This window comes from Narcine bancroftii, chromosome 2, assembly GCF_036971445.1.
Source record: "Narcine bancroftii isolate sNarBan1 chromosome 2, sNarBan1.hap1, whole genome shotgun sequence".
Classification (NCBI taxonomy): Eukaryota; Metazoa; Chordata; class Chondrichthyes; order Torpediniformes; family Narcinidae; genus Narcine; species Narcine bancroftii.
Window position 1 is genome coordinate 290670163 of NC_091470.1, and position 25889 is coordinate 290696051.

At 39.6% G+C, this 25889-nt stretch overlaps 1 protein-coding gene and 1 long non-coding RNA gene across 8 annotated transcripts in view; one reads left to right on the forward strand and one right to left on the reverse strand.

Annotated features, from left to right (window-relative positions):
- The window catches only part of prex2 (phosphatidylinositol-3,4,5-trisphosphate-dependent Rac exchange factor 2), a 351801-nt gene that overhangs the window by 230329 nt on the left and 95583 nt on the right, over positions 1 to 25889 (reverse strand). For all 6 annotated transcript variants that reach the window (XM_069921298.1, XM_069921299.1, XM_069921297.1 and 3 more), the window contains 5 exons: positions 16811 to 16882; positions 14484 to 14606; positions 12811 to 12915; positions 10116 to 10217; positions 5685 to 5846 (listed from right to left, as the gene is read on the reverse strand). In XM_069921298.1, coding sequence (XP_069777399.1) covers positions 5685 to 5846; positions 10116 to 10217; positions 12811 to 12915; positions 14484 to 14606; positions 16811 to 16882 — 564 coding nt within the window. The remainder of the gene's footprint in view (positions 1 to 5684; positions 5847 to 10115; positions 10218 to 12810; positions 12916 to 14483; positions 14607 to 16810; positions 16883 to 25889) is intronic.
- The window catches only part of LOC138755397 (uncharacterized), a 63023-nt gene that overhangs the window by 3637 nt on the left and 33497 nt on the right, over positions 1 to 25889 (forward strand). Inside the window, exons 2-4 of one of the 2 annotated variants that reach the window (XR_011352253.1) lie at positions 11261 to 11389; positions 16975 to 17064; positions 17352 to 17475. This is a non-coding gene — a long non-coding RNA (uncharacterized lncRNA). Of the gene's footprint in view, positions 1 to 11260; positions 11390 to 16974; positions 17065 to 17351; positions 17476 to 25889 lie in introns of those variants that run through there. The other variant, XR_011352252.1, reaches the window with a different exon arrangement.

The window sequence follows — 25889 nt, forward strand, 5'->3', positions numbered from 1 at the left end:
AGTCTCCTGGTCGAGCAAACTGACCAAGCAGTAATATCTTGCATTATCTGCCTGACCTGAAACTGGACCTCAGCTTGTTCAAACCAGACAAGTGGCTGAAAGGTCCAAAACATTGCAGCTTCTGTGAGACTACGTTCTGTTGGCTCGTGTCATTCATCACGGGGTCCAAAATGCCCGTTTTGTACCGTCAAGGTTGGTGTGCTGTTCAGCGAACAAAAGAAAAGCCACATGGAAGCTGTAAGTGAGTTCAACCAACCAAATGATTTTACTGGAACTCTCAGAGAGCTTATCATCATGACCCACACGATCCTTTGTGCCCCACCCCCCCCACCACCCCACAACCAGGACCAATGTGACATCAGCAAGTGCGAGCTTGCACCTCCGCGACCTGATTCGCTTGTGGATCAGTGCAGCCCACCACACACTGGAAACCAACAAGAGTATGATCCCTGCATTCCGACTCTCGGATTCCTGCCAATCAATGATCTACCCATGCTCATTTGTTTTCTGTTATACTATGGGCTCTTATTTTGTGAAGTTGCCTCATGTGCCGTACTTTGTCAAAGTCCATTTGAAAATCTAAATACACAACATCCACTGCACCTGCTTGTCACTATTTCAAAGAATTTCAACCAGTTTGTCAAGCAAGATTTTCTTTTAAGGAAACTACTCTGGACCCAAGCATTCGGGAGGCAACACACTTTCCTGGAATCTCTTTTGTGGCCGCAGAATCCCCTGACTATTGAGTCCCCTATGACTATAGCTCTACCTGACTTCACCCTTCTCTTCTGAGACTCAGAGCGGACCATCAAACTATTAGTCTTGCTGCGGCCTAGTTCAGATAGGTCATCACCCGCAGCAGCATCTAAAGGGGTATACTTGTTGCTATTGGGAATGGCCACAAAGGTATCCTGCACTGCCTGCCTATACCCTTTCCCTCTCCTGACTGTCACCCAGCTTCCTTTCTCCTGCCTCCTAGATGTGATTGCATCCCTGTAAGTCCCTCAGCTTTCTATTCTAAATTATTCTAAATGATCCAGAGTTCATTCAACTCTAGCTCCAATTTCCCAACATGGTCTCTTAGGATGAAACCAGAAACCAAACAAGCAGGCAGAGAATTCAACCACTTAAATCACTCCTGAGTTGATTTCAAACTCCCAGCCTAAAGATTGACTGACCAGGAGATCTTGAATTCAAGGGGTCTGCTTCTTGCCACCTTCACCCTCTCAAATGCAGCTGCATGCAACCCGAGCAAGACTCTAATCACAATGAAGAAGTGTAGGTCAGTGCCACATCTCTGATCGTGTAAAAGATGGATCATTCACAAGTCCCATCCTTCTGCTCCTATAGGAGAAGGTTCTGTTAACATATGCTGTTTCTGCATTAATGAAGAACATCGATTTGATCACTCAGTATGTTCCTTTGCTCCTGGGGAACTCCAAGCTGTTCATGAATAACAACCCTGTGTGGATTGAGAATAGCAATCAATTCACAAATAGCATCTTGCAACTCAATGAGATGAGCAATCTGCCACAAAACGTATCTCTCAATTCAGTGAAGCTTATCAAGCTGTTTCCATGCAACAGACACCAGGCCTCAAATTGAATCAAAATGAAACTTGACAGGAGTCAAAAGGTGACGCAGCCTTCACTCATTTTTTTGTAAAGAAAAAGTGTGTAGCATGACTGAATGCACTCAGAGACAAGTGAGGAGTACAAACACACTTTTAATAGACACAATAGTCATTAGGCGAATCTGGTAAGGCAGGAAAACCAGGGTTTATATTGGGGTAGGTGAAGGTGGAGCTAAGCCATCTGAACAATGCATAGACAGTGAATTCTAGTTCACTGCAATGTGCTCATCTCCCCCAGAATAGAAATCATTGTCTTCCAGCTCTGCATAAACTCCTACAATAGCCCAAGAATTGATTCCTCCATATTCCTTGTCATCTCTTGTTTCAATCAGTCAGGCCTGACACTGCCTTAAATATCTGTGCACATCACTCCTGTCAGGAAAATTTCCCAGTCGTAGACCTCTTGAATCTTCTGGGCAGTACAGTTCTGTGAAACATGCTCCAGTAAGTCCCAACACCAGATTTTGACACATTATGTCTGACTACAGTCTGATTGTGTCTTGTGCCCAGAGAAGTGCGTCCTTCTTCCTTCTTATGACCATCCCTCAAGATACCAGACTCGACTGTGTTTCTATCAGGTGTTAGGCACAAACTCAAATGCATTGATATTCCACACTCTCTCCTACTCTTCCTTCCTGATCCTCATACAGCAGGGTATCAGGCCCTTCTGGCCCACAAGGCCACACTGCCCAAAAACACCCATGTGACCAATTGACCGACAAACCCTGTACGTTGTTGCAAAGCAGCAGGAAACTGGAGCACCTGGAGGAAACCCAAGCGAACACAGGGAGAACACAGAAACCCCCTTAGAGTGGCAGATTCGCTTGCACTGTAATCATGCTGCATTATCTGCTACACAAACCATTCCATCCTAATGACCAGTTGCTGATTCAATTTCTACCAATAATTGCAGTTCAACAATTGAGCTGTATGTTTCAGCTTGTCAAATCTAACCATAGTCTGCTTTTTCTTTACTTAATCCTTCCAGGAATGAAATTTTCTTATCATTCATGGTAGCTGGTAGCCAATTTTCACGACTGAAGCAACAAACAGCATTTACCAATTCAATGCGCATGTGTAGTAATGAACAAGCTTCTGAGGAATTCAGAGGATTGAGCAACATTAGTTTGTTGGGGGGGGGCGGGGGAAGTTGTGTGGAATGAATTGTGGACATTTCAAGTCAAGATCCTGCATCAGGACAGAGTGGAGAGGAAATTAGCTGGTAAAAAGAGGAGAGGGGAAGGCATGGACAGGGGCTGATAGGTGATAACTGGACTGAGTAGGGGTGAGGGATGATAGACAGAAGGAGCCAGCTGCAGACTGGGAATAGGACTGACTTGATTGTTCTGGAGTTGACATGGACCAAATTAGCTAAAAGTCCTCCTTCAATAGTGTAATAACTATACATGTTGATGTTTGGCCTTTTTTCCTCACGAGGAATTGAAAACAAGGAGCACAAGAGTTAGGCATTAAAAATGGAGCAAAGGAAGAATTTCTTCTCTCAAAGGGTTATGGATCCTTGGAATTCTCTACCTCAGTGTGCTGTGGGTCAAAAGAAGGACATAGTCAAACAATTACCATCCTATACTCTCATTCATCTGGACAGTGATAGAAATTGTCAGCAACATTGCTATTAAACAATCATTGCATATCAGCTGTCAGCACATCAAAGCTCATTTTGGACTGTCAGCGGCACTCAGCTCCAGATGAACTATTCACCTCATCAAGACCAAGACTCTGAGGCAAAATTTTCACTCTACCAGTTGCTCAGTAAATTTCCTTTATTGCTGCTGGGTCCATCTGCTGTGGCATTCTGTGCAACTCCTCTGCAAGAGAGATGAAACAAACTGCTGGAGGAACTTAGTGGGTCAACAGCATCAATGGGAGAACTAGAATTGTCAATTTTTTTGTAATTGGAAATCTTCATCAAGACACACCAAAAGTGCCTTAATCCCTACATTTACCACATAGTCCCTAGTGGTTCAAGATTATATTTTACTACAAATAAAAGAAATACAAGATTAACAATATTGATGCCCTTGACGGCAATAACTACATATTGTACCAGTAACAAAAATGCACTGTGGAATTTATATCAACCAAAATTCTGGGTATTTAACGAACTTTAATGATTGGTTTTCCACCACCCTGAATCAAAATCTTGTCTTGACAATAGTAAAAACACTGAAATGTTGGAGGAACTCAGTTGGTCTCGCAGCGTCCGTAGGAAGGTAAAGATATAGAACTGATGTTTGAAGCCTGAGCCTTTCATCAAGTTATGAATAAAAAGAAGGCAGGCGCCTGAAATAAAAGAAAGGACAGGAGGAGAAAAGGTGTTAATTGGATATAGATAGAAGGAGAGGAGAGGGGAAATGCGAGAATTGATTGGAGGGTTGGCTCTATGAATGCAGAGCTGAGGGGAAAGGAGACAGAGGGAAAAAGGAAGGGAGAGTGACAGAGCTAGAAGAAAGCAGATATAGAATTAGAGGAACTAATGGAAACCAGAGAAGAACCAAAATGGAGGGTGCCAAAACGGAATACAAGGTGTTGTTCCTCCAATTTGCAGGTGGTCTCAGTCTGGCAGTGCATGAGACTGTAGACAAACAAGTTGGCAAGAGAAAGGGGAAAGGATTTGAAACAGGTGGCCATTGGGAGATCCCCACTATTGCAGCGGACAGAGCCCAAGTGCTCAAAAAAGCGATATCCCAGTCTACATCCAGTCTCTTTAATGTAGAAAAGACCACAGTGGATACAGCAGATGACCCCTGCATATTCAAAAGTGTAGTGCAGCTTCAATTGAAAGGATCATTACAGGCCCTGAATGGTGGTGAGGGAGGAAGTGTGGGTGCAAGTGGAACACCTCCTGCATTCACAGGTATAAGTGCTAAGGAGGCAATTGGTAGGAGGGGAGGAGTTGATGAGGGAGTCACAAAGGGAGTGGTCCCTGTGGAAGGAAGAGAAGGGAGGAGAAGGGTAGATGTGTCTAGTGGTGGCATCACATGGTAGGTGAGAGAAATAGTAGAGTTTGTCATGTTGGATGGGGAGGCTGATAGATGATAGGCAAGGACAAAGGGAATCCTGCTCTTGTTGCACATTGGGCTGGAGGGGGGTAGGCCAGATGTACAGGTAATGGAGGATATGAAGGTGAGGGTCAAATTAATGGTGGTAGAGAGGAAGCCACGTTGTTTGAAGGAGTAGGATATCTCGGATGATCTAGCATGGAAGACCTTGTCCTGGAACCAGATGGGATGAAGATGGAGGAAGAGAAAAAGGAATGGAATCCTTAACAGGGGACTAGGAGTGAAGTGGGTGGCAGTTGGTGCGTTTGTAGAAGATGTCTGTTGACTTTGTCACCAGAAATGGAGACAGATTGAGAAAGAGGAGAGAGCTGCCAGATGGACCAAGTGAATTTAAGGTTGAGGTGGAAGTTGTCAGCGATGTGGATAAAGTCAAGCATGAGGTAGCACCAAAGTAGTTGTCAATGTAGCAGAGGAAGAGTTGAGGATCCTTGCGTGTGAAGGTTTGTAGCATGGATTTCACCACATAGCCCACAAAAAAGCAGCCATATGTGGGGCCTGTGTGGGTAGTTATGGCTGCCCATTTGACTTTGACAAAGTGGGATGAGCCAAAAGAGAAGATACTGAGGGTAAAGACAAGTGAGGCATAAGCCCTGCGAGACTTGCTGAGTTTCTTCAGCAATTCTGTGACTTTACTACAATCAAAGGGTCTGCAGACATTCACGTTTCACTCCTGACTTGAGAATAGTTTTCCATTAATTCTGTCATTGTTTTCCCAGAAAATGCTTTGTAACATTGGGTGAGTAGGAGAATGGGATGAAATAGATAGTTCTTTCAAAGAGTCTGCACAAGCAGAACACACAATTTATCTTTTACTGTGCAGTATATTTCCATCATGTGAACAAGTACTTATTCAAAGCTCATGCAATAAATACTGAGTTGGTTTTAAAACAGAGCATCATAATTGAGAACATGGCCATGCTAGAACTTGAAGTTCAAGATTCCAGAAGCATGAATTAGTATGAGCTACATACCTCCCATCCTTCAATATGTGATTGCCATTCCTCTAGAATTTCCAATTTTTCCATTTGTCGCTTGGCTTCATTGATAGTGGAGCAAACCGTTTTCATGGCCTGAAGAGCCTCAATTACTGCAGAATAGTCATTATGCCTTTTTGGTGTCCTCTTCACCAGTTCCTGAATAAATGTAAATACACATTTTGTCACAAAAGTAATCTCTATAAAATAGTAACTTTTACTTTCAGTAATAAAATAAAATAATATATTTCTCCTCAAAGACATCATTGCTGACAACAAAACATTTGTGATGAGCGAGTAAGAGAATCAACTATGTAAATAACACAAATCTTTAATGTTGATACAGAAAATGTTTAATTGGGGAGGGCTAATTATGATGATATTAGGCAAAACCTTGGGAGCATTAATTAGGAATGTGGAGGTTGTTGCAGAAATATCTGCATGGGGTTCTGGATATGTTTGTCCCGTTAAGACAGCAAAAGGATGGTTGGATAATGGAATCGTGGATGAAAAGAGAGGTAAACATTCAGTCAAGAGGAAGAAGTCTACTTAATGTTAAGGAAGCAAAAAAATCAGACAGGGCCCCTGAGAATTAAGAGGCATCCAGGAAGGAACTGGAGAAGGGAGAGGAGAGCAAGAAGGGGACATGAGCAGACTTTGGCAAGTAAGATTAAGGAAAACACCAAGACTTTCAACAGTATGACTAGCATGAGGGTCGGACAGCTCAGGGATAAAGTAGGAAATATGTGCCTGGAGAAGTCTTTAATAAATGCTTAGTTTCTGTGTTCATCAGGGCAAATTTGAGGTCATCATAGAATGTGCAAATGTGCTGGAACAGAAAGAGGTAGTGTTAGAGCTTTTGAAAAACATTTAGATATGATCCCAGAACTGGATGGCATATATCCCAGGTTATGACAGGAATCAGTGGAAGAGATCACTGGATGATCTTTTCATTCTCCGTGGACATTGGGATGATAACAGACAATTGGAGGATGAAAAATGTAGTTCTGTTGCTTTAGAAAGTTAATATGAATAATCCTGAGAATTATAGGCCAATGAGTCTTACATCAATGTTGGGAAAACTATTGGAGAGGATTCTTAGAGACAGGATTTATGAGCATTATACATCTGCATAATCTTATTAAAGATAGTCAGTGTGGCATTGGGAGGAGACATCATGACTCAAGATCCGACTCAAGATCCTGATTGAGGTTTGACATGGTGGCAAAACATGGATTTGAGTAAGGCATTGACAAAGTTCCATCCAGAAGGTCATGAAGCATGGGATCCTTGGTAACTTGACTGCTTGGATTTTGATTTGGCTTGCCCACAGAAGACAGAGGATGGTAGGAGATGGCGACTATTCCGCCTGGAGGTTGCTGACCAGTGACGCACTGCAGGAATCTGTGATTTTTATAAATGACTTGCACAAGGAACTGGAGGGGGGTGTTAACAGGTTTACAGATTACACGAAGGTTGAAGGTATTGTGGACAGTGTGGAATGTTGCCAAAGATCACAATAGGATATAGACAGAATAGAGTTGGGTGGAGAGTGGCAGAAGGAGTTCAGTCCAGGAAAGTGCGAAGTGTTACACTTTGGAAGACTGAACTTGAAGGCTGAGTTCATGGTTAATGGCAGGACTCTTTGCAGCATGGAGGAAAAGAAGGATCTTTGGGTCCAAATCCCTAAATCCCTCAAAACTGATGCACAAGTTGATTGGATAGTTAAGGACTATGGTGAGCTGGCCTTCATTAGTCAAGAATCACAAAGTAAAATTGAGCTCTAAAAACCCTTGTTAGACCACACTTAAGAGTATAGTTGCCTCATTATAGGAAGAATGCAGAACCTTAGAGAGGTGCAGAGGAGACTGAATAAGGTACTGCTTGGATTAGAGAACATGGCTTATGAGGTTATATTAAGCAAGCTCTGCTTTTCTCTTTGGAGCAATAAAGAATGAGAGGAGGCAATAGAGGTCTATACAATAATGAGATTTCAGAGAGTGAACAGCCACCACCTTTTCCCAAGATGGCAATGGCCAATTCCAGAGGACATCTATTTAAGGAGTGTGAAGAAAAATTTTGGAGATGGCAGAGGTTGTTTATTTTTCTGAAAAAGAGTGTGTGGGTGCCTGGAATGCATTTACAAGGATGAGGGTGGAAGCTGATACAATAACATCATTTAAAATGCTCTTAGATGGGCTCATGTATGTAAGAAAAATGGAGGGTTATGGGGCGGGGGCAAAGGAAGGGTAGCATCATTTGTCAAGGAGGTTCAGCACATCTCTTTCTATATTAAGCTAAACATTTGCTGACCCTCAAACATAAAAATATACAGATACTGTGCATCCAATACACAGTACTGTACATCAATAATTAGAATGAGACAATTACAAAGAATTCATAATTTTTTTGAGAAAAGCACGTTTTCCTCACTTGAAGAAATTTTGTTCATCTTACTTAGCTTCACCATCGAGATTGACACTTTCATTCATGGCTTTTGTGAGTTGAGATGAAGATGATGAGGATTTAATGTTGTCCCAAAGTACTAAATGCAGAGACTGCATTAACACTGCAGAAAATGACTCGAAGAAAGGTAATCAGCAAAATCTTTTTTAAATCTAAGAACCAATTGGATTTAGATGCGAGAGTGGAAGTATCACTCTGTTCCATTTAAAAAATTACCATATCTATCATGTATCTTGTAACCTTTTAATTACAAGATCACAAGATATCGGAGCAGAAGTAGGCACATTGCCCCACAGAGTCTGCTCCGCCATTCTAATCATGAGCTGATCCATCATCCCACTCAGACCAACACCCCGGCTTTTTGCCTCTTACCCTTGTTGCCACAGGTGCCTGTGGCAACAAGATCCACAAACCTTTGACTAAATAAATTTTTCTGTATCTCTGCTTTTGATTGATGCCCTTTTATCCTGAAGATGTGTCCTCTTGTCTTAGAATTATTTACCTTGGGAATCATCCTTGTCACATCTACTCTATCCAGGTCTTTCAGCATTTGAAATGTCTATGAGGTCCCCCTTATCCTTCTTTACTCCAACGAGTACAGTCCAAGAGCTGACAATCATCCCTCATATGCTAACCCTTTCAATCCTGGCATCATTCTGGTAAATCTTCTCTAAACCCTCTCCAATGCCAGCAAGTATTTTTTTCAAATAATGTGCCCCAAAACTGTATACAGTTCTCCAAGTGAGGACACACTAGTGCTTTAGCGAGTCTCAACATTACAACCCTGCTCTTGTATGCTATTCGTCGAGAAATGAATGCCGACATTGCATTCGCCTTCTTCACCACTGGATCAACATGGAGGTCAACCTTTGGGATATCCTGCACAAGGACTCCCAAGTCCCTTTGTGCCTCAGAATTTCGAATTTTCTCCCAATATGAATAATAGTCTGCCCATCTATTTCTTCTACCAAAGTGCATGACCATACACTTTCCAACATTGTATTTCATCTCTTTCCCCATTCTCCTAAACTATCCAAGTCTCTCTGCAGCCTTTTGGTGTCCTTAGCACCACCATCCCAACCACCGATTTTGGTATCATCTATAAATTTAGCCACAAAGCCATCTATTCCATAATCCAAATAATTGATATATAACGTAAAAAGAAGCAGCCCTCAATACCGATCCCTGTGGATCACTACTCGTAACCGGTAGCCAACCAGATAGGATCCATTTATTCTTGCTCTATTTCCTGCCAATCAGCCAATGCTCTACCCATGTTAGTTTCCTACTTGCAAATTCCATGCACTTTCATCTTGTGCAGCTGCCTTATGTGTAGCTCCTTGTCGAAGGCCTTTTGAAAGTCCAAATACAAAACATTCACTGCGCCATCCCTGTCTATCCTACGTGTTTACTTCAAAAAATTGCAATAGGCTTGGCTGCCATGATTTCCCTTTAAGGATTGGCCCCATCTTTTCATGCATCTCCAGGTATTCCGTAACTTCATCCTTGACAATCAACTCCAACAGCTTCCCAACCCCCGATGTCAGGCGAATAGGTCTATGATTTACTTTCTGTTGCCTCACTCACTTCTTAAACAGTGGAGTGACATTCACAATCCTCCAGTCCACTGTAAATATGACATATTACCAATGCCTCCACAATCTTAACACCCACCTCCTTCAGAACCTGAGGGTGCATTCCATCTAGTCTGAGAAACTTATCTACCCTTGGTCCATTTAGCTGCCCAAGTACCTTCTCTCTCGTGATCTTAACTTCATTAACTTCTCTTCCCAGAGACCCATGAGAGTCCATTATGCTACTAATGTCTTCCACAGTGAAGACAGTTCCAAAATATTCATTCCTCTGCCATCTCTTTGTCTCCCATTACAATTTCTCCAGCATAATCTTCTATCTGTCCTATGTCTACTTTGGCTACTCTTAATGTATTTTAAAAAGATTTACCTTTAGCAGAAGAGGATATTTGCAGATCCTTTGTATGGGAGCCACTAGATATCCTTCAAGTGGAACATCAGGATTCTTCCGTCCTGCAAGCAGCATGCAACCCTCGTATATCCAAATACAAAGTAAGTAAATTAGATTATATAGGTATTGATGTTATGTTACTATTATGATGTAACATAATAAAAATGGTTTCGGTACCCATAAATCAAACTTGACAACAATGATATGGATTCATCAAGGTCTCTGCTTACTTGCGAAAGGATATACTGGCTTTGGAGGTGGTGCAGAAGTTCATTAGGTTGATTCCAGTCTTGAGGGGATTACCCTATGAGGAAAGATTGAGTCATCTGGGACTATATTCAATGGAATTCAGAAGAATGAGAAGGGATCTTATAAAAGCATAAAATTATGAAAGAGAGATGGAGAAAGGAAAGTTGTTTCCATGGTCGATGAAACTGGAACTAGAAGATATCATCTCAAGGACTGCAGGGAGTGGAAATAGGATGGAGATAAGGAGGAACTGCTTCTGCCAGACAATTATGAACTTCTGGTATTCTCTATCAAAGGAAGCAGTAGAGGATGCCTCATTAAAAAATATTTAAGAAAATGTTAGATTCTGCACAGAAGAGGAATTAAGGGTTATAGGGAAAGGCCAGGTAGGTGGGGTTGAGTCCATGGCCAGATCTCATTGAGTAACAGAGTATGCTCAATGGGTCAGATGACCTGCTTCAGCTCCTATTTATTAGGTTCTTAAATTCTCTTTCACCAGTCGCGTGCATTGTTTTATGGCTTATTTTTAAAGACATCAATGGTTAATGGATGAAAATTAAAAATCTCAGATGGTAATATTTGAAAAACTAAAATCATGGCAAGAATTAGCCTGGTGCTAGTTTTCAACATTGAGGATTCATAACAAGGATTGTGGTACTAAATTGCTAAATTACTCTTGTGCAGAGGATTCAGAAATCATCGCTCCACTTGAAAGTTCACATGTTCCTGTTACATATGGAATCATGAAAGATTCTTACATTACATTACATTAACCTTAGGTTAATGATGAGGTGCTGGGGAACTCAGAGTCACACAGCATCCATGGGCGGAAGAGATTAGCCAACCTTTTGTGACAGGATCCTTTATCTATACAGAAGTAAAAAGGGGATGACTTTGAAAGAAGCTGTGGAGGAGCCAAGACGAGATTGGGCTATGGACAGAAGGTGGATGAGGGAGAGAGAAAAGAGGATGGAGATGATTGAATGGAGAGAAAGTTAAAGAAGGTAAATTTGCATTGAAGAGATGAAAACAGTGAAACCAGAGATGTCAGAGGTAACCTAAAATAAAGAAAAAATTTAATGTTCATCACATGTGGCTTATGGCAAACCAGGAGGAATGTGTGTTGTTCCTCAAATTTACATTTGACCTCCCTTGAATATGGATGAGGTCAAGGACAGATATGTCAGTATGGGAATGGTGAGGTGTTTTGAAATGATTGTCTACAGGACATTTATGCAAACCGTTTATTGACATTTCTGCACATGCTGCCTGACCATGGAGTTCCTCCAGCATCTTTTTTTTGTTCAAGATAACAGCATCTGCAGTTTTTGTGATTCTCTTTCTACTTAAGGGTTGTTCCATCAGGAATGCACCAGAAAATAGGAAATTAGCAAGGTCTGGATACCCATATATTGGCCTATTCAGGTGGTGCTATGAAGGTTTACACAGTGGTCCAGCATACCATGTTGTTGAATAATAGACTTGGATCCAGTGGATAATAATCTGGATCCTTAAAATACTCGAGGAAAACAAACTTTTTTTTAAAAATCTATTATCCACCCACTTGCACCAACATACAAGGATATGCATCTGAAAGGGTTTGATCCTAGATCCTCTAGGGTCTTCTCTGCTTGAAAAAAAAACGCACCTGAATTTCAGCTGCACAAGGTTATCAATTGTAACTTGTGCAATAAATTAAAATGATTACAAAAACAAGAAAAATAATTTGGTTGCTGAAAATCTGAAACCATGTTTAAAGCATTGAGGGTCTTCATCAGGCAAGACACCACAAATAAGGAAATATATCATTTGGCACTTAAGGTACAAACCTTCTATTATAGAAATCCTTTCTTGCTTCTCCAATCAGTTGAGCACTGAATTCAAGATACATAATGCTACTGCAATTTTACAACTGTACTATCAGAAGTATATAAGGAATTAAATGTGGATGATTTTGCATCCCCTAAAGTGGAAGGACATGGTTCACAAACTTTTCAGATGCATGTTATTCCAACATCAACTTATAAATTAATCAACATTTTCATTGTTTTAAATTTTAACAATGTAGCACAGTAAAAGGCCCTTCTGGCTCACGAGACTTGTGTGGCCCAAATACACCCAATTAATCTACCATCCCTGTTTATTTTTTGTGGGGGTGTGAGGAAACCAGAGCACCCAGAGGTCAAGGGAGAACAGACAAATACTTAAAGACAGTGGCAGAATCAAAGCCTGTTGGTTGGCACTGTAATTGTCCCAAGAGGACCACTGCAACCAACCAAGGGATTTATTTGGACCAAGTCTATCAACAAACATTTACAAATCCACAGTGCTTTCCTGAAAATTTTATTTCATTGGAAAAAAAAACATCGTGTAGAATAGCAAATCAACCAAATGCTCTTTGCAATAATAAAAATCGAGTCCTTACAAGCAAAAATGTCCGGACAGACCGCATTTTATTCAGTTCCAATAGCAGCCTTTGTGCTTTTTCATGATTACTGCAGTATTCATCATAGATAGAAAACCGGTGTTTCTGTATTTCCAAACAAAAAAATACAATAAACAACACTGGTGAATGATTATTCAGTCTCCTGAGACAGGAGACTCCACTGCACTCAACCACAGAGAAATACTGGGAGTCAGACTCCCCACAGGTTAAAACAAGAGGCCACACCGGAACAAGCCACATGGGCCGGGGGAGGTAACTGGCAATTTCAGGACACAAGATCAGACCTATACAATTCCTTCAGAGTATACTGGAGATAATGCAGATATAGGTTCGAGATCCATTTTTAAAATTATCTATGAAGACTGAAAATAAGTAAATAAGGAGTGACAGAGCCAGACACTTCATAGAAATAGGAAAGGGCTGCAGTGGAATTTTACTTATCACCAGACTAAATTATATGCTTCATATCATGCATTTCAGGACTTTACAATGAGTATGGGTTTTATCATTTACCTGAACTTTTTTTACAAGGCTAATTGACACTGGAAATACATAACACATCCAGCAACACCCCAATACATGAAACAGAGTTAATGCTTCAGGTCAATCAGAATGGGGAAAAGTGATACAATATTGCTGGGGGTGGCTGGAGAGGGAGGAAAGAACAAAAGGGAAGTAATTTATTCTTTCTTATCTTTTACCCTGACTTGCATTTTTGCTCTTTTTCTTTTGATCATAAAACTTGTTCCTTTCCAACCTTTTCTAGTTCTTATCATTTGTCATCACTGAAAATGAAACAGACCTGACCTGCTAGAGTTATGGTACAGGTGCCTAACTTTTTATCCAGAATTCCAAAAACCAGCACTTTATTTTGGTAGATGACATATGCTCATCAAAGATGGTGTTTAGCACCAAACATGACCCATCACCCCCTCCTTAGCTCAACTTCCATATATCCCATTGCATTCCGCTACTTTATAAGTGCCTCTGAATTGTCTATACTGACGCCTGTCCAGAGTTGCAGCGCTTTCAGTCAGCTCAGCAGCAGCTAAATGGTTGTTATCACTACCCATAATACCCCAGGCAGCTAAGCCGCTGTACCAGCGCCTGTCCAGTGGAACGGAGAAGGGGGCAGTTCTCCTGGCGCTGATACAGCAAGGGGCAGGGAGAGAGAGAGACAGCAGAGCAACTTGGACGGGTGAGGGGGAGAGACAACAGCGCAACTGGGGCAGGCGAAGGGGAGGATAGAGAGGGCAGCACGACTCAGGTGTGCGAGAGGGGAGAGAGAGATGGCAGCACGACTTGGGGGGGGAGTGGGGATGGATACGGCAGCGTGACTTTGGTGGGCCTAAAGAGACAGAAATCAAAATGATTCTGAAATCTGGAAGATTCCAAACAACAGCTCGTGTCTGGTCCCGAAGATCCCGGATAAATGGTTAGGCACCTGTATTTGTTGATGGCAAATTGTTTCACATGCATCCCCAACTAGAGTCAAAATAGTCATTGCAAAGTTGCTTTCAATTGCATTGACAAAAGTGATTTTTGTGGGAATGCAAAAAATATTTTTTCTTCAGTAGAAAACAAGGATAAAAAATCAAAGTGAAGAATACAAGGAAGCATTTTAATCATCATTTTGGCAGAATCATACATACAAAGTGAAGAAAGCAGCTTCCCAATTCATGTTGAGCACTAGGTTCAGGCTGCAGGCACTGCTCAATCATAGTCAGGAATTCTCTGTGTACTCCAAGAATGTCCTCAATATTAGAAAACAATGTCTGAAAATAAATATTTTTAAAAGTCACACAATTGGAGTGGAAATCAATTTTTAAATTGTGTTGTCAAATCTCTATCCCTTTTCTTGATTATTTTCGACACTTCCTCTTTCCTTGCTGCCATTCCGTCCCATCCCAAGTACAAGAATTTTCTCCCCAACTTCACTTATGTCAAGATAAAGCTCTGCAGGCCTCAAGAAACTTCTAGTTGATCACCCACATCATTCTCAGTGCCTTTGCCAGACCACCTTATTGATCCTAAGTTCATCACAAAAGAGCTAATCCTATCTACACATCCTTTCCATCTGTGCACATTCAATAAATAGTAACTCAGCAAAATAGGACATAAACAAAAGACATCTAAACTGCTACTTTCTATGAGGCACCACATAAAAGACTTGTTCATAAGACAAGGATGCATGGAGTTAGGGACGAGGTATTAACATGGATGGAGTATATATTATAAATACATATGTGTGTATATAGATATATATATATATATATATATATATATGATTTCTGAAGAGGGGACTGAATTTGCTTTTCAAATAAATTGAGTAGAAAAGCAAATTGTGCAGAGAATGCAAAGTCTGCAGAAATATATAGTTGGGTTAAGTGAGAAGGGAAGAGCCTTGCAGACGGATTACAAAGTTAATAAATGCAAGGTCATCCACTTTGGAAAAATTATATTAGTAAATCGGATTATTATTAAAGTGGTGAAAGATTGCAGCATGCTGTTGGGCAGAGAGACTTAGGAGTGCTTGAACATGAATTACAAAAGGTTGGTTTATAGATTCAACAAGTAATCAAGAGACCAATGGAACACAAGCCTTCATTGCCAGAGGGATTAAATTTAAGAGCAGAAAGGTTCTGCTGCAACTACACTAGGTTCTGTGAGACTACACCTTGAGTACTATGTGTAGCTCTGGTCTCCTTACTACAGTACTGGCTTTGGAGATAGTGCAGAGAAGGTTCATCAGATTGATTCCCAAGAGGGGGGTTAGCGAATGGGGAGAGATGGAATCACGTGTGGCCATACTTCATGGGATTTAGAAGAACGAGAGGGGATTTTACAGAAATATATAATTTATAAAAGGGAGAGATAAGATAAGAGTCAGCAAAATTGTTTCCACTGGTAGGTTAGAGTAGAACTTGGGAACATAGCTTCAAAATTCGGGGGAGAGTTGGGATAGAGATTAGGAAAAATTGCTTTTCCAAGAGAGTACCAAATCTGTTGAATTCCCTGCCCAAGGAAGTAGTAGAGGCTGATTTAGACACAGTTGGATAGAATTTTGCATGTTGGGAAATTAAGGTGTATGATAAAAGGTAGATGGAACTGTCAATGGCCAGATCAGCCATGATTTTATTAAATGGTAAAGCAGGCCCAACAGGTTATATGGCCAACTCCGGCTCCTATTTCTTATGTTCTAATCCAGTGATCATTGGGGGGGGGGGGGATCAGAGATGGAGAGGGTGAGCACATTTATGTTCTTGGGAGTCACTATCTCGGAGAATATTTCCTGCACCAAACACACCAATGAAGAAAGCATGACAGCGGCTCTACTTCCTCAAGAGTTTGTGGAGGTTTGATATGACATCAGAAATCCTGGCAAATTTCTACAGATGCATGGTGGAAAGTGTGCTGCATCATAGTCTGATATGGGAACACCCACACCCCTCCAAAAGGTAGTGGGCACAGCTCAGGACGTCACAGGCAAAACCCTCCCAGCTACTGAGTACATCTACAGGAAATGCTGCCATTGAAAAGCAGCAGCAATCATCAAAGACTCTCACCACCAAGCAAATGCTCTGTTCTCACTGCTGTCATCAGGAAAGAGGTATAGATGCCTCAAGACTCACACCACCAGGTTCAGGAACAGCTGCTACCCTTCCACCATCAGACTCCTCGACAACAAACTCAATCAGAGACTAATTTTAGGACTCTTATTTGTGCACTTTATTGATTTTCTTTGCTTTCCCTGTATTGCACAGTTTGTTTGCATTCATTATCTGTTTATAGTTCTTTTCATTGCTTCCATGTTCATGCTGTGTGCGGTTAAATTTTGCACAACCAATCAATGGTAATTCTGCTGCACTCGCATGAAAAAGGAATCTCAGCGTTATATGTGATGTCATGTATGTACTCTGACAATAAATCTGAAATCTGATTGTATGGCCTTTACAGTTCTTATTTGTATGGTTCATACCTTCACAGTTTCTTCAGTTACATTTTTGTCAACTCTAGAAGATGCATGTTGGATCATTCGCTGAAGGAATGCCTGATATAAAAAAACATATTAGTCAAGTTACCCGGAGATAGTAAACAAAAAAATATTTTACCAGTATTCAAATATCTTATGTGTTCTCTCAGATAATCCTAATTGTTGCTGTGGAATTTCACGGAAAGGAAAAGTACACCCTGTGGAATTGGATACATTCTCCAGTGGAAAGAATCAATTATGTGAGTTTCAGATAGTTTCTTATCTATAAACAAGTAGAGCACTCAGTTTTATTAATCTTATGCTGTTTTAGCTGAGGTAATCATTCCGGGGTCATCTTTTATCTGTCCAGATTGTCATATGTTTTTTGATAATGCATAAGCTAGATCTGTTTACATTTCCAACAGTAGATTTAAATGGTATAGATTCCACATAATTCAATATTCACCATATACATTAAACTATGATGTACTTTGGAGTCTCAACTTTAATTGAAAGAACAACAAAATGTTTGAATTTCTCCATTCAGCCTGAAGTGAACTGGGATTTACTGGTCGTGTGTTGTACTGATGACTGGCTCCGCACACATCTGCTCACGTATAACCCTGGTTTTCCGCCTCAACCCAGATCCCTTCCAAAGACTACTTTGAAACCCTACCCATAGTTATAAGTAATAAAAGCATTTGTCCTCCCTCCAGTGGTGAGTGCTTTTATTCGCGCAACACAGCCATAGCTCAAAAATGGGTTCTTATTAAATTACATCAGCCATCATTGTTACAAAAGCATCTTTCTCCATCATCCACACTCTTCAGTCTGATTTACACCACACCTCCTTCCTCATTTGCTTCTCCACCATCATCCAGGGTTGTCTTGTGAACCAGTACAAATTTGGCAGCCTATTAAGGACCATAGTAAACATTTTTCACACAACTGTACTCATGTTCTTCCTATTATTCTCAATGAGGACTGGAGAGGAGTCTGTGTCCCTACATCTCCTCGCTACTCATACCACTGTTTCAACTGGATGAAGCAGCAATGGCAGATTTCATTCCTATCTATTATTAAAAAAAACAGAATCTTCTGTCATGCAGCCCACTTTTTGTTCATTCCTTCAGCAATTCCTCAGGGATCCCCAGAGATATACCTTTTACCATCTTCTTTTCTACAAGTTCTCATCAACTTTAAATCTGAAACATGCTAGGTTCCATGTTCCAGTTAAACTCCGATAACCTGATATCAGACAGTTCAGAAATTCCAATCGTCAAATATCTGGCTCACCAGGTAATGTTTGCCATTCTCACTTCTAATTTACTTCAGTTCTATTTCCCACACTTCCTTCCCACTCACTGGACTCTGGTTCACATTTTCACTATAAGATTTATTATAATACACCTGAAAAAACTCTACTATTATATTAATAGAAATTGCATCCAATTGTGTAGAAATGACTAAGCCCAGCACCCTAAAGACCCATGGTTTTATTATTGGAGTTTTACAATGCACACTGATGTCACCAAGCTCTTCCCACCTATCATCGCACAGAAATTTTATCATTCTCTGATGTCAGCAGTAACTTCCATTCTAAAACCATCAATCTACCTCTCCCTGAGCTACCATGCATCTTATTTGACCAAGAAATGATTCTCTGCATCATTTATTTTCTGCCTGAAAACACTTTCAATCTCCCCACCTGCTGTAATGTATCTAATACTGAACCCCTCCAACAGGCTGTTGTTACCTCTGGATTCAACTGTTCTATTGCTATTGACAAGCTTTAGCCTCCATGAAGTATGAAGTGGAACTCATTCAAACCTCTATTAACGTAGTGGTTACCATAGCAGTCAGTGAACACTATTACAGCATCAGCAACTTGGGTTTGAATCCGCTGCTGTCTGTAAGGAGTTTGCATGTTCTCTCATGTCTGTGTGAATTTCTGCTTTAAAATCTACAGGGGTTGTGAGTTATTAAGAGTATTTGGGTGGCACGGTTCATGGGCTGGAAGGGAATGCTATCGCCCTGTATCTCTAAATTTAAATAAAATATATATCCTATTTTTCATCATCTGATTCATGTATCATTCCTTCATAATCTGACCCACAGTGGTAACACTTGGATTTGGAACTCATAGCCCTGCTTCAAATTATCCCTGCCTTTACAAAGTCGTTATGTTTCTCAAGTTTTATCTCCTGCACATCCTCAATTTAATAACTATATGAGTACCTGCTGTAATGTTTGCTCTCTGGACCCCAGGTTTAGAATTCCCTCCCTAAACTTCAAACCCTTGAAATAATTGTCTTTGGTAATGTTATTTCAATATTTCCTTACAGGGCTCAATGTAATTTTCTCTTCATCTCAAAAGCTCATGTGAATCACATTAGAGCCAAGTTTACTGCATAATTTTAAGATGTAATCAGGAAATGAAATACTTTAACATTCATCCATTTAATGCAATTAAGATTAACATTAAATTTATTGGGGAAAAAAAATTAAATATGACTACAACTTCTGGAGCCCACATGACAAGTCTGTTAAAAATTAACAAATTAATTTTTATTAACTTACCCAAAAAGAATAATCTAAAATCCTTCTTATGTGAGAGATGTGGACACAAACTGTATATTTATGCTTCAACCCTCTCGAAACTGAACATAATAGAGGTATAGATGTTAGAACCACTCCGCTCCTAATGATGTTGGAACCACTCCGCTCCTAATGATGTTAGAACCACTCCGCTCCTAATGATGTTAGAACCACTCCACTCCTAATGATGTTAGAACCAATCCGCTCCTAATGATGTTTGAACTAATCAGCTCCTAATGAAATATCTGCTTTGGAAACACTCATCCATCCGTCCCATAGAATCATAGAAACCTTTCTCAAGCATGTAAAACATTGCTGCCCATTGAAAATACATTTTCAGTGGGTGGGGACAATTATCAATGGGCATAGACTGATGTAGCAACTGTTAAATTTTACAAAAGAGAAAGGAAGCAAAGCTAGATATAAAAAATAGAAACTCCATGCAACAAAATAAAGAGGAAAATCAGGTTAGTCATCCTTAATCTGATAAATATCTATTTTTAGCAAGCTAAAGAAAGGAATCACCTGTTGCATTTTTATCAACAAAATAATTAAAATTACATGAAATAATTTTTTTTTTAAAAAAACAAAAGTTGATCTGTAATGGTTGACCTTCTATTTTTGTCCAAAAGATCCATAATCTCATGTAACAGTCAACCCTAGCCTCTCACCTCAACCCTGGCCACCCACAGGCTGGAGCTCCCGATGCCACGAAAACGGGACTCTCACCCCGGCCCAGGCTACCCACCGATCAAAACTCCTGACGCCTCTGATGACACAGATACTGACCATGGTGCCAATCTCCCCCATGGTATTATTACTTAAATTCATTGTGTTTTGTTCTTTATTGATTTAGAGATCATTTGGACTTCTGCTACCGATATGGTATTTTGGATTCTGACCCTCAAAAGCAGTCGTCGACCCCATAAATTAGTCTATAAAATTCGACTTTTACACGAGTACCTACTGTATATTTATCCCGACAACTATTATAGTCATAAGTTAGTTATCACAAGGAGAGAGGCCTACCAACCCAATTCATCCATGCTGACCAAATTGTCCACTTGAACAAATCCCATCAACTTGCATTGACTCATAATCATTCAAACATTTTCCAGTCTATTGACCTGTCTTTTAAAAGTCATAATTGTACCCCCTTCTACAGCTTCCTCTGGCAACTCGTTCCATATACCCTGATGCTTTTCCCCTCAGGTTCCTTTAAATCTTTCCCCTCTCACCTTAAATCTAGGTTTTAGATTTCCCAATTCTGGGTTAAAGACTATTTAACTTATCTAGGTCCCTCATAATTTCATAAAATCTTCAAGCTCCCCCCTCAGCCTTCTACCATCTTAGGAGAAAACTCCCCCTATGAGCCTATCCCTAATTCAAGCCAACCAGACCCAACAAATGAAGGCTAATGTGCCAAAAACCATCTTTACCACCCTATACCTATTTCTGTCACTACTTTCAGGGGAATGAAGTACTTCTTTGCAGGGCTACTTTTGCATATTTCTTTGAACTGTTCATAAATTTCATTATAACCATTGAAAGCTTCATTAGACCAATGTCATTGTTGGAACTTTTATTGAAATGCAATTGAAAGAGTAAATAAAAATCTACTTTTACATGTGATTTAAATTTTCCAAACTTTAAATGAAGTTCAAATTTTTGCTTTGATTTTCAATTTCAGCCAGTTTTGCTATTTTCTTATTAGGTTAGCTATCTAGAAATCCTTGGTGCATTGCCATGAATACTTCTTGTGCATAAGTTACAACTTGCACAAAGTAGGAATGATTTGTTTCAGAGACTATTAAGGTTAAATGCTTATAATTTAACAACGCAACTCCCTCTTACCAGACCAATGTATTAAAGGTATATCAAAAGGTTATGGCACCTTACCATTACTACAATTTTGCTATTTAATAGAACTGACAAAACCAATTCCTGTATTAAAAATATAGGATAGACACCACTGTTTCTCCAACTCTTCACATGGCTGTTTTCTCCCCCACCCCCCAAGTTAGCAAGTATATTTAAAAATTAAACAGGAAACAAATCTCTGGAAAAGACTAAACTCAAAACCAAAACATTATTCTGGAAATAACAACCCAAAGGCAAAAGAAAATAAACTTCCTTAATGCATTATACAAAACACAATGAGAACTATGGATCACTATTTGTTCTTTTTCTTCAAGGTTTATCAAGAGACAACAGTTAATGCAAATAAATACAAATTACGCTGCAGCCTTTTCTCAACATGTCTTCCATCTATTTCTAGTTTTCAATTTCTAGTATTTGCAAATGCCAGCCCTGCCTGGCAATTTGCTGTGTACATTCAATGACAAAACCAATTAACTCTCATTATTCAAAACACTGTGTGGGGTTCACCTTCTATCTCTTGTCTCTCAGCAATTAGATAATATTTTGATTTTCTGTAGCTATTCCATTTGAGATCTAACATCATAGAGAAGTTTTTAAAAATGCAGCATCCATAGGAAATAAAGATATATTACTGATGTTTCGGGCCTGAGCCCTTCTTAAGGGTGTAGGGCACTACCAGTTACCACACAGACAAGCTGAGGAAATGATAGGCATTAATACATAAAAGAACCTTGCTGGCCTGGATCCCAGGATAGGAATGGCGGCAAGGGATAGGTGGCTCGACCTTTATGGCCCAGGTCCACAGAGGAGGAGTGATAGAGTATGAGTCATCTGTGGGCGGACCAGCTTCATATATACAACCGACAATGATAATGAAAAAGGGAAGGGAGGAGAGCTACAGGAAAGGAGGGAGAAAACTGGGAGGGGGGGGGGGTTTAAATGGAAACCAGAGAAGTCGATGTTAATGATATCCAGTTGGATAATACCAGATAGAAGATGAGGTTTTCTTCCTCCAATTTGCAGGTTGTCTCAGTCTGGCAATGCACGAGAGCGTGGACAGACATGTCAGCAAGGGAATGGGACAGAGAAATGAAATGCAAGATACACATTATTGCATCGGGCAGAGCCAAGGTGCTCAACGAACCAATCTCCCAGTCTGCGTTCAGTCTCTCCAACGTAGAGACCAGACAGGAGCACCAGATGAAGTAAATGACACTTGCAGATTTACAAGCGAAGCATTGCTTCACTTGGAAGGACTGTTTGGGGTCCCAAATGGTAGTGAGGGGGAAAGTGTGAGTGTAAGTGGAGCATCTTCTGTGGACACAGCAGTACATTTCAAGGGGGAAATTGATGGGGAGGGAGGAGTGGACGAGGGAGACATGGAGGGAGCAGTCCCTGCGGAAGGTGGTGAGGGGAATGTGTGTTTGGTGGTGGGATAGCGCAGTCAGTCGTGAAATGGCAGAAGAGGATATGTTGGATGCAGAATCTGGTGGGGTGGTAGGTGAGGTCAAGAGGAACCCTGTCCTTGTTGCACAGAGGGGGCTAGGACAGATGTGAGAGTAGTGGAGGTTATGTGGTGAGACCAAGTTGATGATGGTAGAGAGGAAGCTACATTGTTTGAAGAAGGAGGATGTCTCTGATGATCTGGCATCGAAGGCCTCATCCTGGGAGTAAATGTGACAGAGAAATTGAGAGAAAGGAATGGAATCCCTACCAGGGGACACTGTGTGAATCGGTACAGGTATAGTCAAAGCAGCTGTTGGAGTGTTGAGAGTTTAGAGTAGTTTTTACACTACCAATAAGTAGAAATTCTGCCTGGCCTATAGATAAAAGAATCTCCGAGATGTCTTTGATGTTATGTCTGTACTCTGACAACAAATCTGAACTGTGAACATGAAGAAAATTTAAATTTCACAGCAATTGTCAGATTTATAATTTCAGCAAGAAATATAAACAGCTTGAGCAAAGGATAGTTCAGCAATGCATTTTATACTTACATGAACCTCTTGTAACATGGTCTATAATTCTTTTGCAAAATGCACCCAAATTGAGGGAAACAAGAGACTGCAGTTGCTGAAAGGCAATAATGGGTCCATTTTTTCATCTAACACCCTTCATCAGGAATAGCAAGAAATGGGCAGATACCTGAACAGAAGGGTGGAGGTGGGAGGGGGAGGAGACCTTGTTAGACCACACGACCATAGGTTAGCATGTGTTAGGTGAATTCGGTGGGGGGGGGGGGGGAGAAATGGGGAAAAAAAGAACTGGGAGTGAAAAGAGAAAGAGGCACAGGGAAATCTTACATAATTTGACTTCAATCAGACAGGGAAATGTGCTTTAGAAATATAGCCATGTACTAGAAATAATTGGAATTCGGAAAATGGGACTATTAAAGCTCATTTAGGAAGAAATAGTTTGCTGTGATGTTCAGTTAATTGAGTACAAATCACAAAGATTGGTTGAGTTGTTGATGGTCAATGGTGTCAGCCAACAGGAATATTGATCAAAATGCTGAAAACAGCAGATGGAGTTTAATTCACACAAATGTGAACAAATCCATTTTGGAATACTACTGAGGCTAGGTTAAACATCTTATAGGGTCGGGTCCTTGACAAATTTGGGGAACAGAGGGACCTTGGAGTATCAAGATACTGGTGCTTGGTGGTGGCAATACAGGTCCAATATATGGACAGGAATATATGTGGATAAAGACCTTCATATTAAGGACATTGCAAAACACTTTGACCCAACTGATCCATGATGACCAAATTGGCATTCTGGGTGAAACCATTTGGTCTCCTGACAGAAGTAGGGAGGTTATTCTCCAACATTATAAAACCATGATCAGACCTCTGTTGGAGAACTGCATGCAGTTCAGCCTAGAGTGTTATAAATCAAGTTCTGGGAGGTGGGATTCATACACAAGGGTGCCCACTGGTCAAATTAGGCTGAATGGATTGTTTCTATTCTGTAATATTCCATGACCCTTTAACATCCTGGAGATGCATTTACATTGAAACTATTCTAGGGTGATGGCAATGTGCAAGACAAGACTCTGAGAATGAACTAGCATAAATTACATGTTATAACTATGCATCTATTGGTGATTTTTTGTAATGATCAGGTATCTTCAAGGGTTAACTACTTTCCTTCCATTGATGGATGTTGACATATCAAATAGCGATATTATTTTTTTTAGTTGGCCAAAAAACTGAATATTTCACTAATGCATCTCTAATCATGCTTACTTTTTACATCATGGTTACAGTACTTATTAGCAATCAGGCAATGCTTTGGTATTTTTTTGAAAATTTTATTCATCACTTGTATCAATACAAACAATTATTCAATTATATATCGATAATACAATATTATTCAATACAAGATTAACAAAAACCTTTTATCTTTTTACCCCAAAACCCCCCTCCCCCAAGGAGGAAAAGAAAAAAGGAAGAAAAAAGACCTAAACTATATATTAATCATTAATCATATTCTCTATTGTACCTTCTAATTATTGACTGAGAAGAGTGGGTGATCTGGATAGGTTTTTTATTAACAAATTCCAATATATGGTTCCAAAATCTTATAAAAATTCCCAATCTGATTCCTTAAATTATAAATAATTTTTTCTAATGGAATGCAATTTTGTATTTCAGTGTTCCATCTGTCCATCATTATAAAATTTGCTGTTTTCCACATCACTGCTGTACATTTTTTTGCTACCATTATTGCTATATTAAGAATTTTTTCTTGATATTTATCCAACTTCAATTTCACATCTTCTTCATATATATTACCAAGTAAAAATATTCTCGGATCCTTTTGTATTTTTATCTTCATAATTTTTCCAAATTTTCTCCACTTTAATACAGGATCAAACTGAGTGTACAAAGGTCCCTACTTCCTTATAACATATAAAATATTTATCAGAATAATTTGAATTTAATCCTTTTAATCTATATGGAGTATAATATAATTGATGTAAAAAATTACTGTACCATTTGATATCTAACATTAATTGTATTTGTTATACTCTCTTGGCACAATCTTGACTAAACTTCTTGAATTTGTATATTTAGATCTTTTTCTCATCTTTGTTTTGATTTATATAATTCTTTTTCATAATATCTTGTAATTTTATATACATATTTGTGATAAATTATTCAATAAATGTATTTGTAATTAAATATTCAAATTGGCTCTGTTCTGGCAGTCTTAAACTAACACCTAATTTCCCTTTTAAATATATTTTAAGATGTTAGTATGAAAAAATTGTATTATTTGGTATTTCATATTTCTCTTTCATTTATTCAAAAGTCATAAAAAATGAACCTAAAAAACAATCTTTCATTCTCTGTATACCTTTTAAATTACTCTGGTAGATCATGTGATTCTCTCATTTGATCTAATACTTTCAATAATACAGGAGTTAACAATTCCTTAAATTATTTATAAAATATCAAAAAAAAGGATTATTCAAAACAAAAGGAATAAGCTGATTTTGTTTTAACAACATCTTTGGTATTTGATAATTTTTAATTCCTCCTTCCATATGAATTCCATTCCATACCTTGAGCAAATGCTTAAATATTGGTACTTCTGTTTT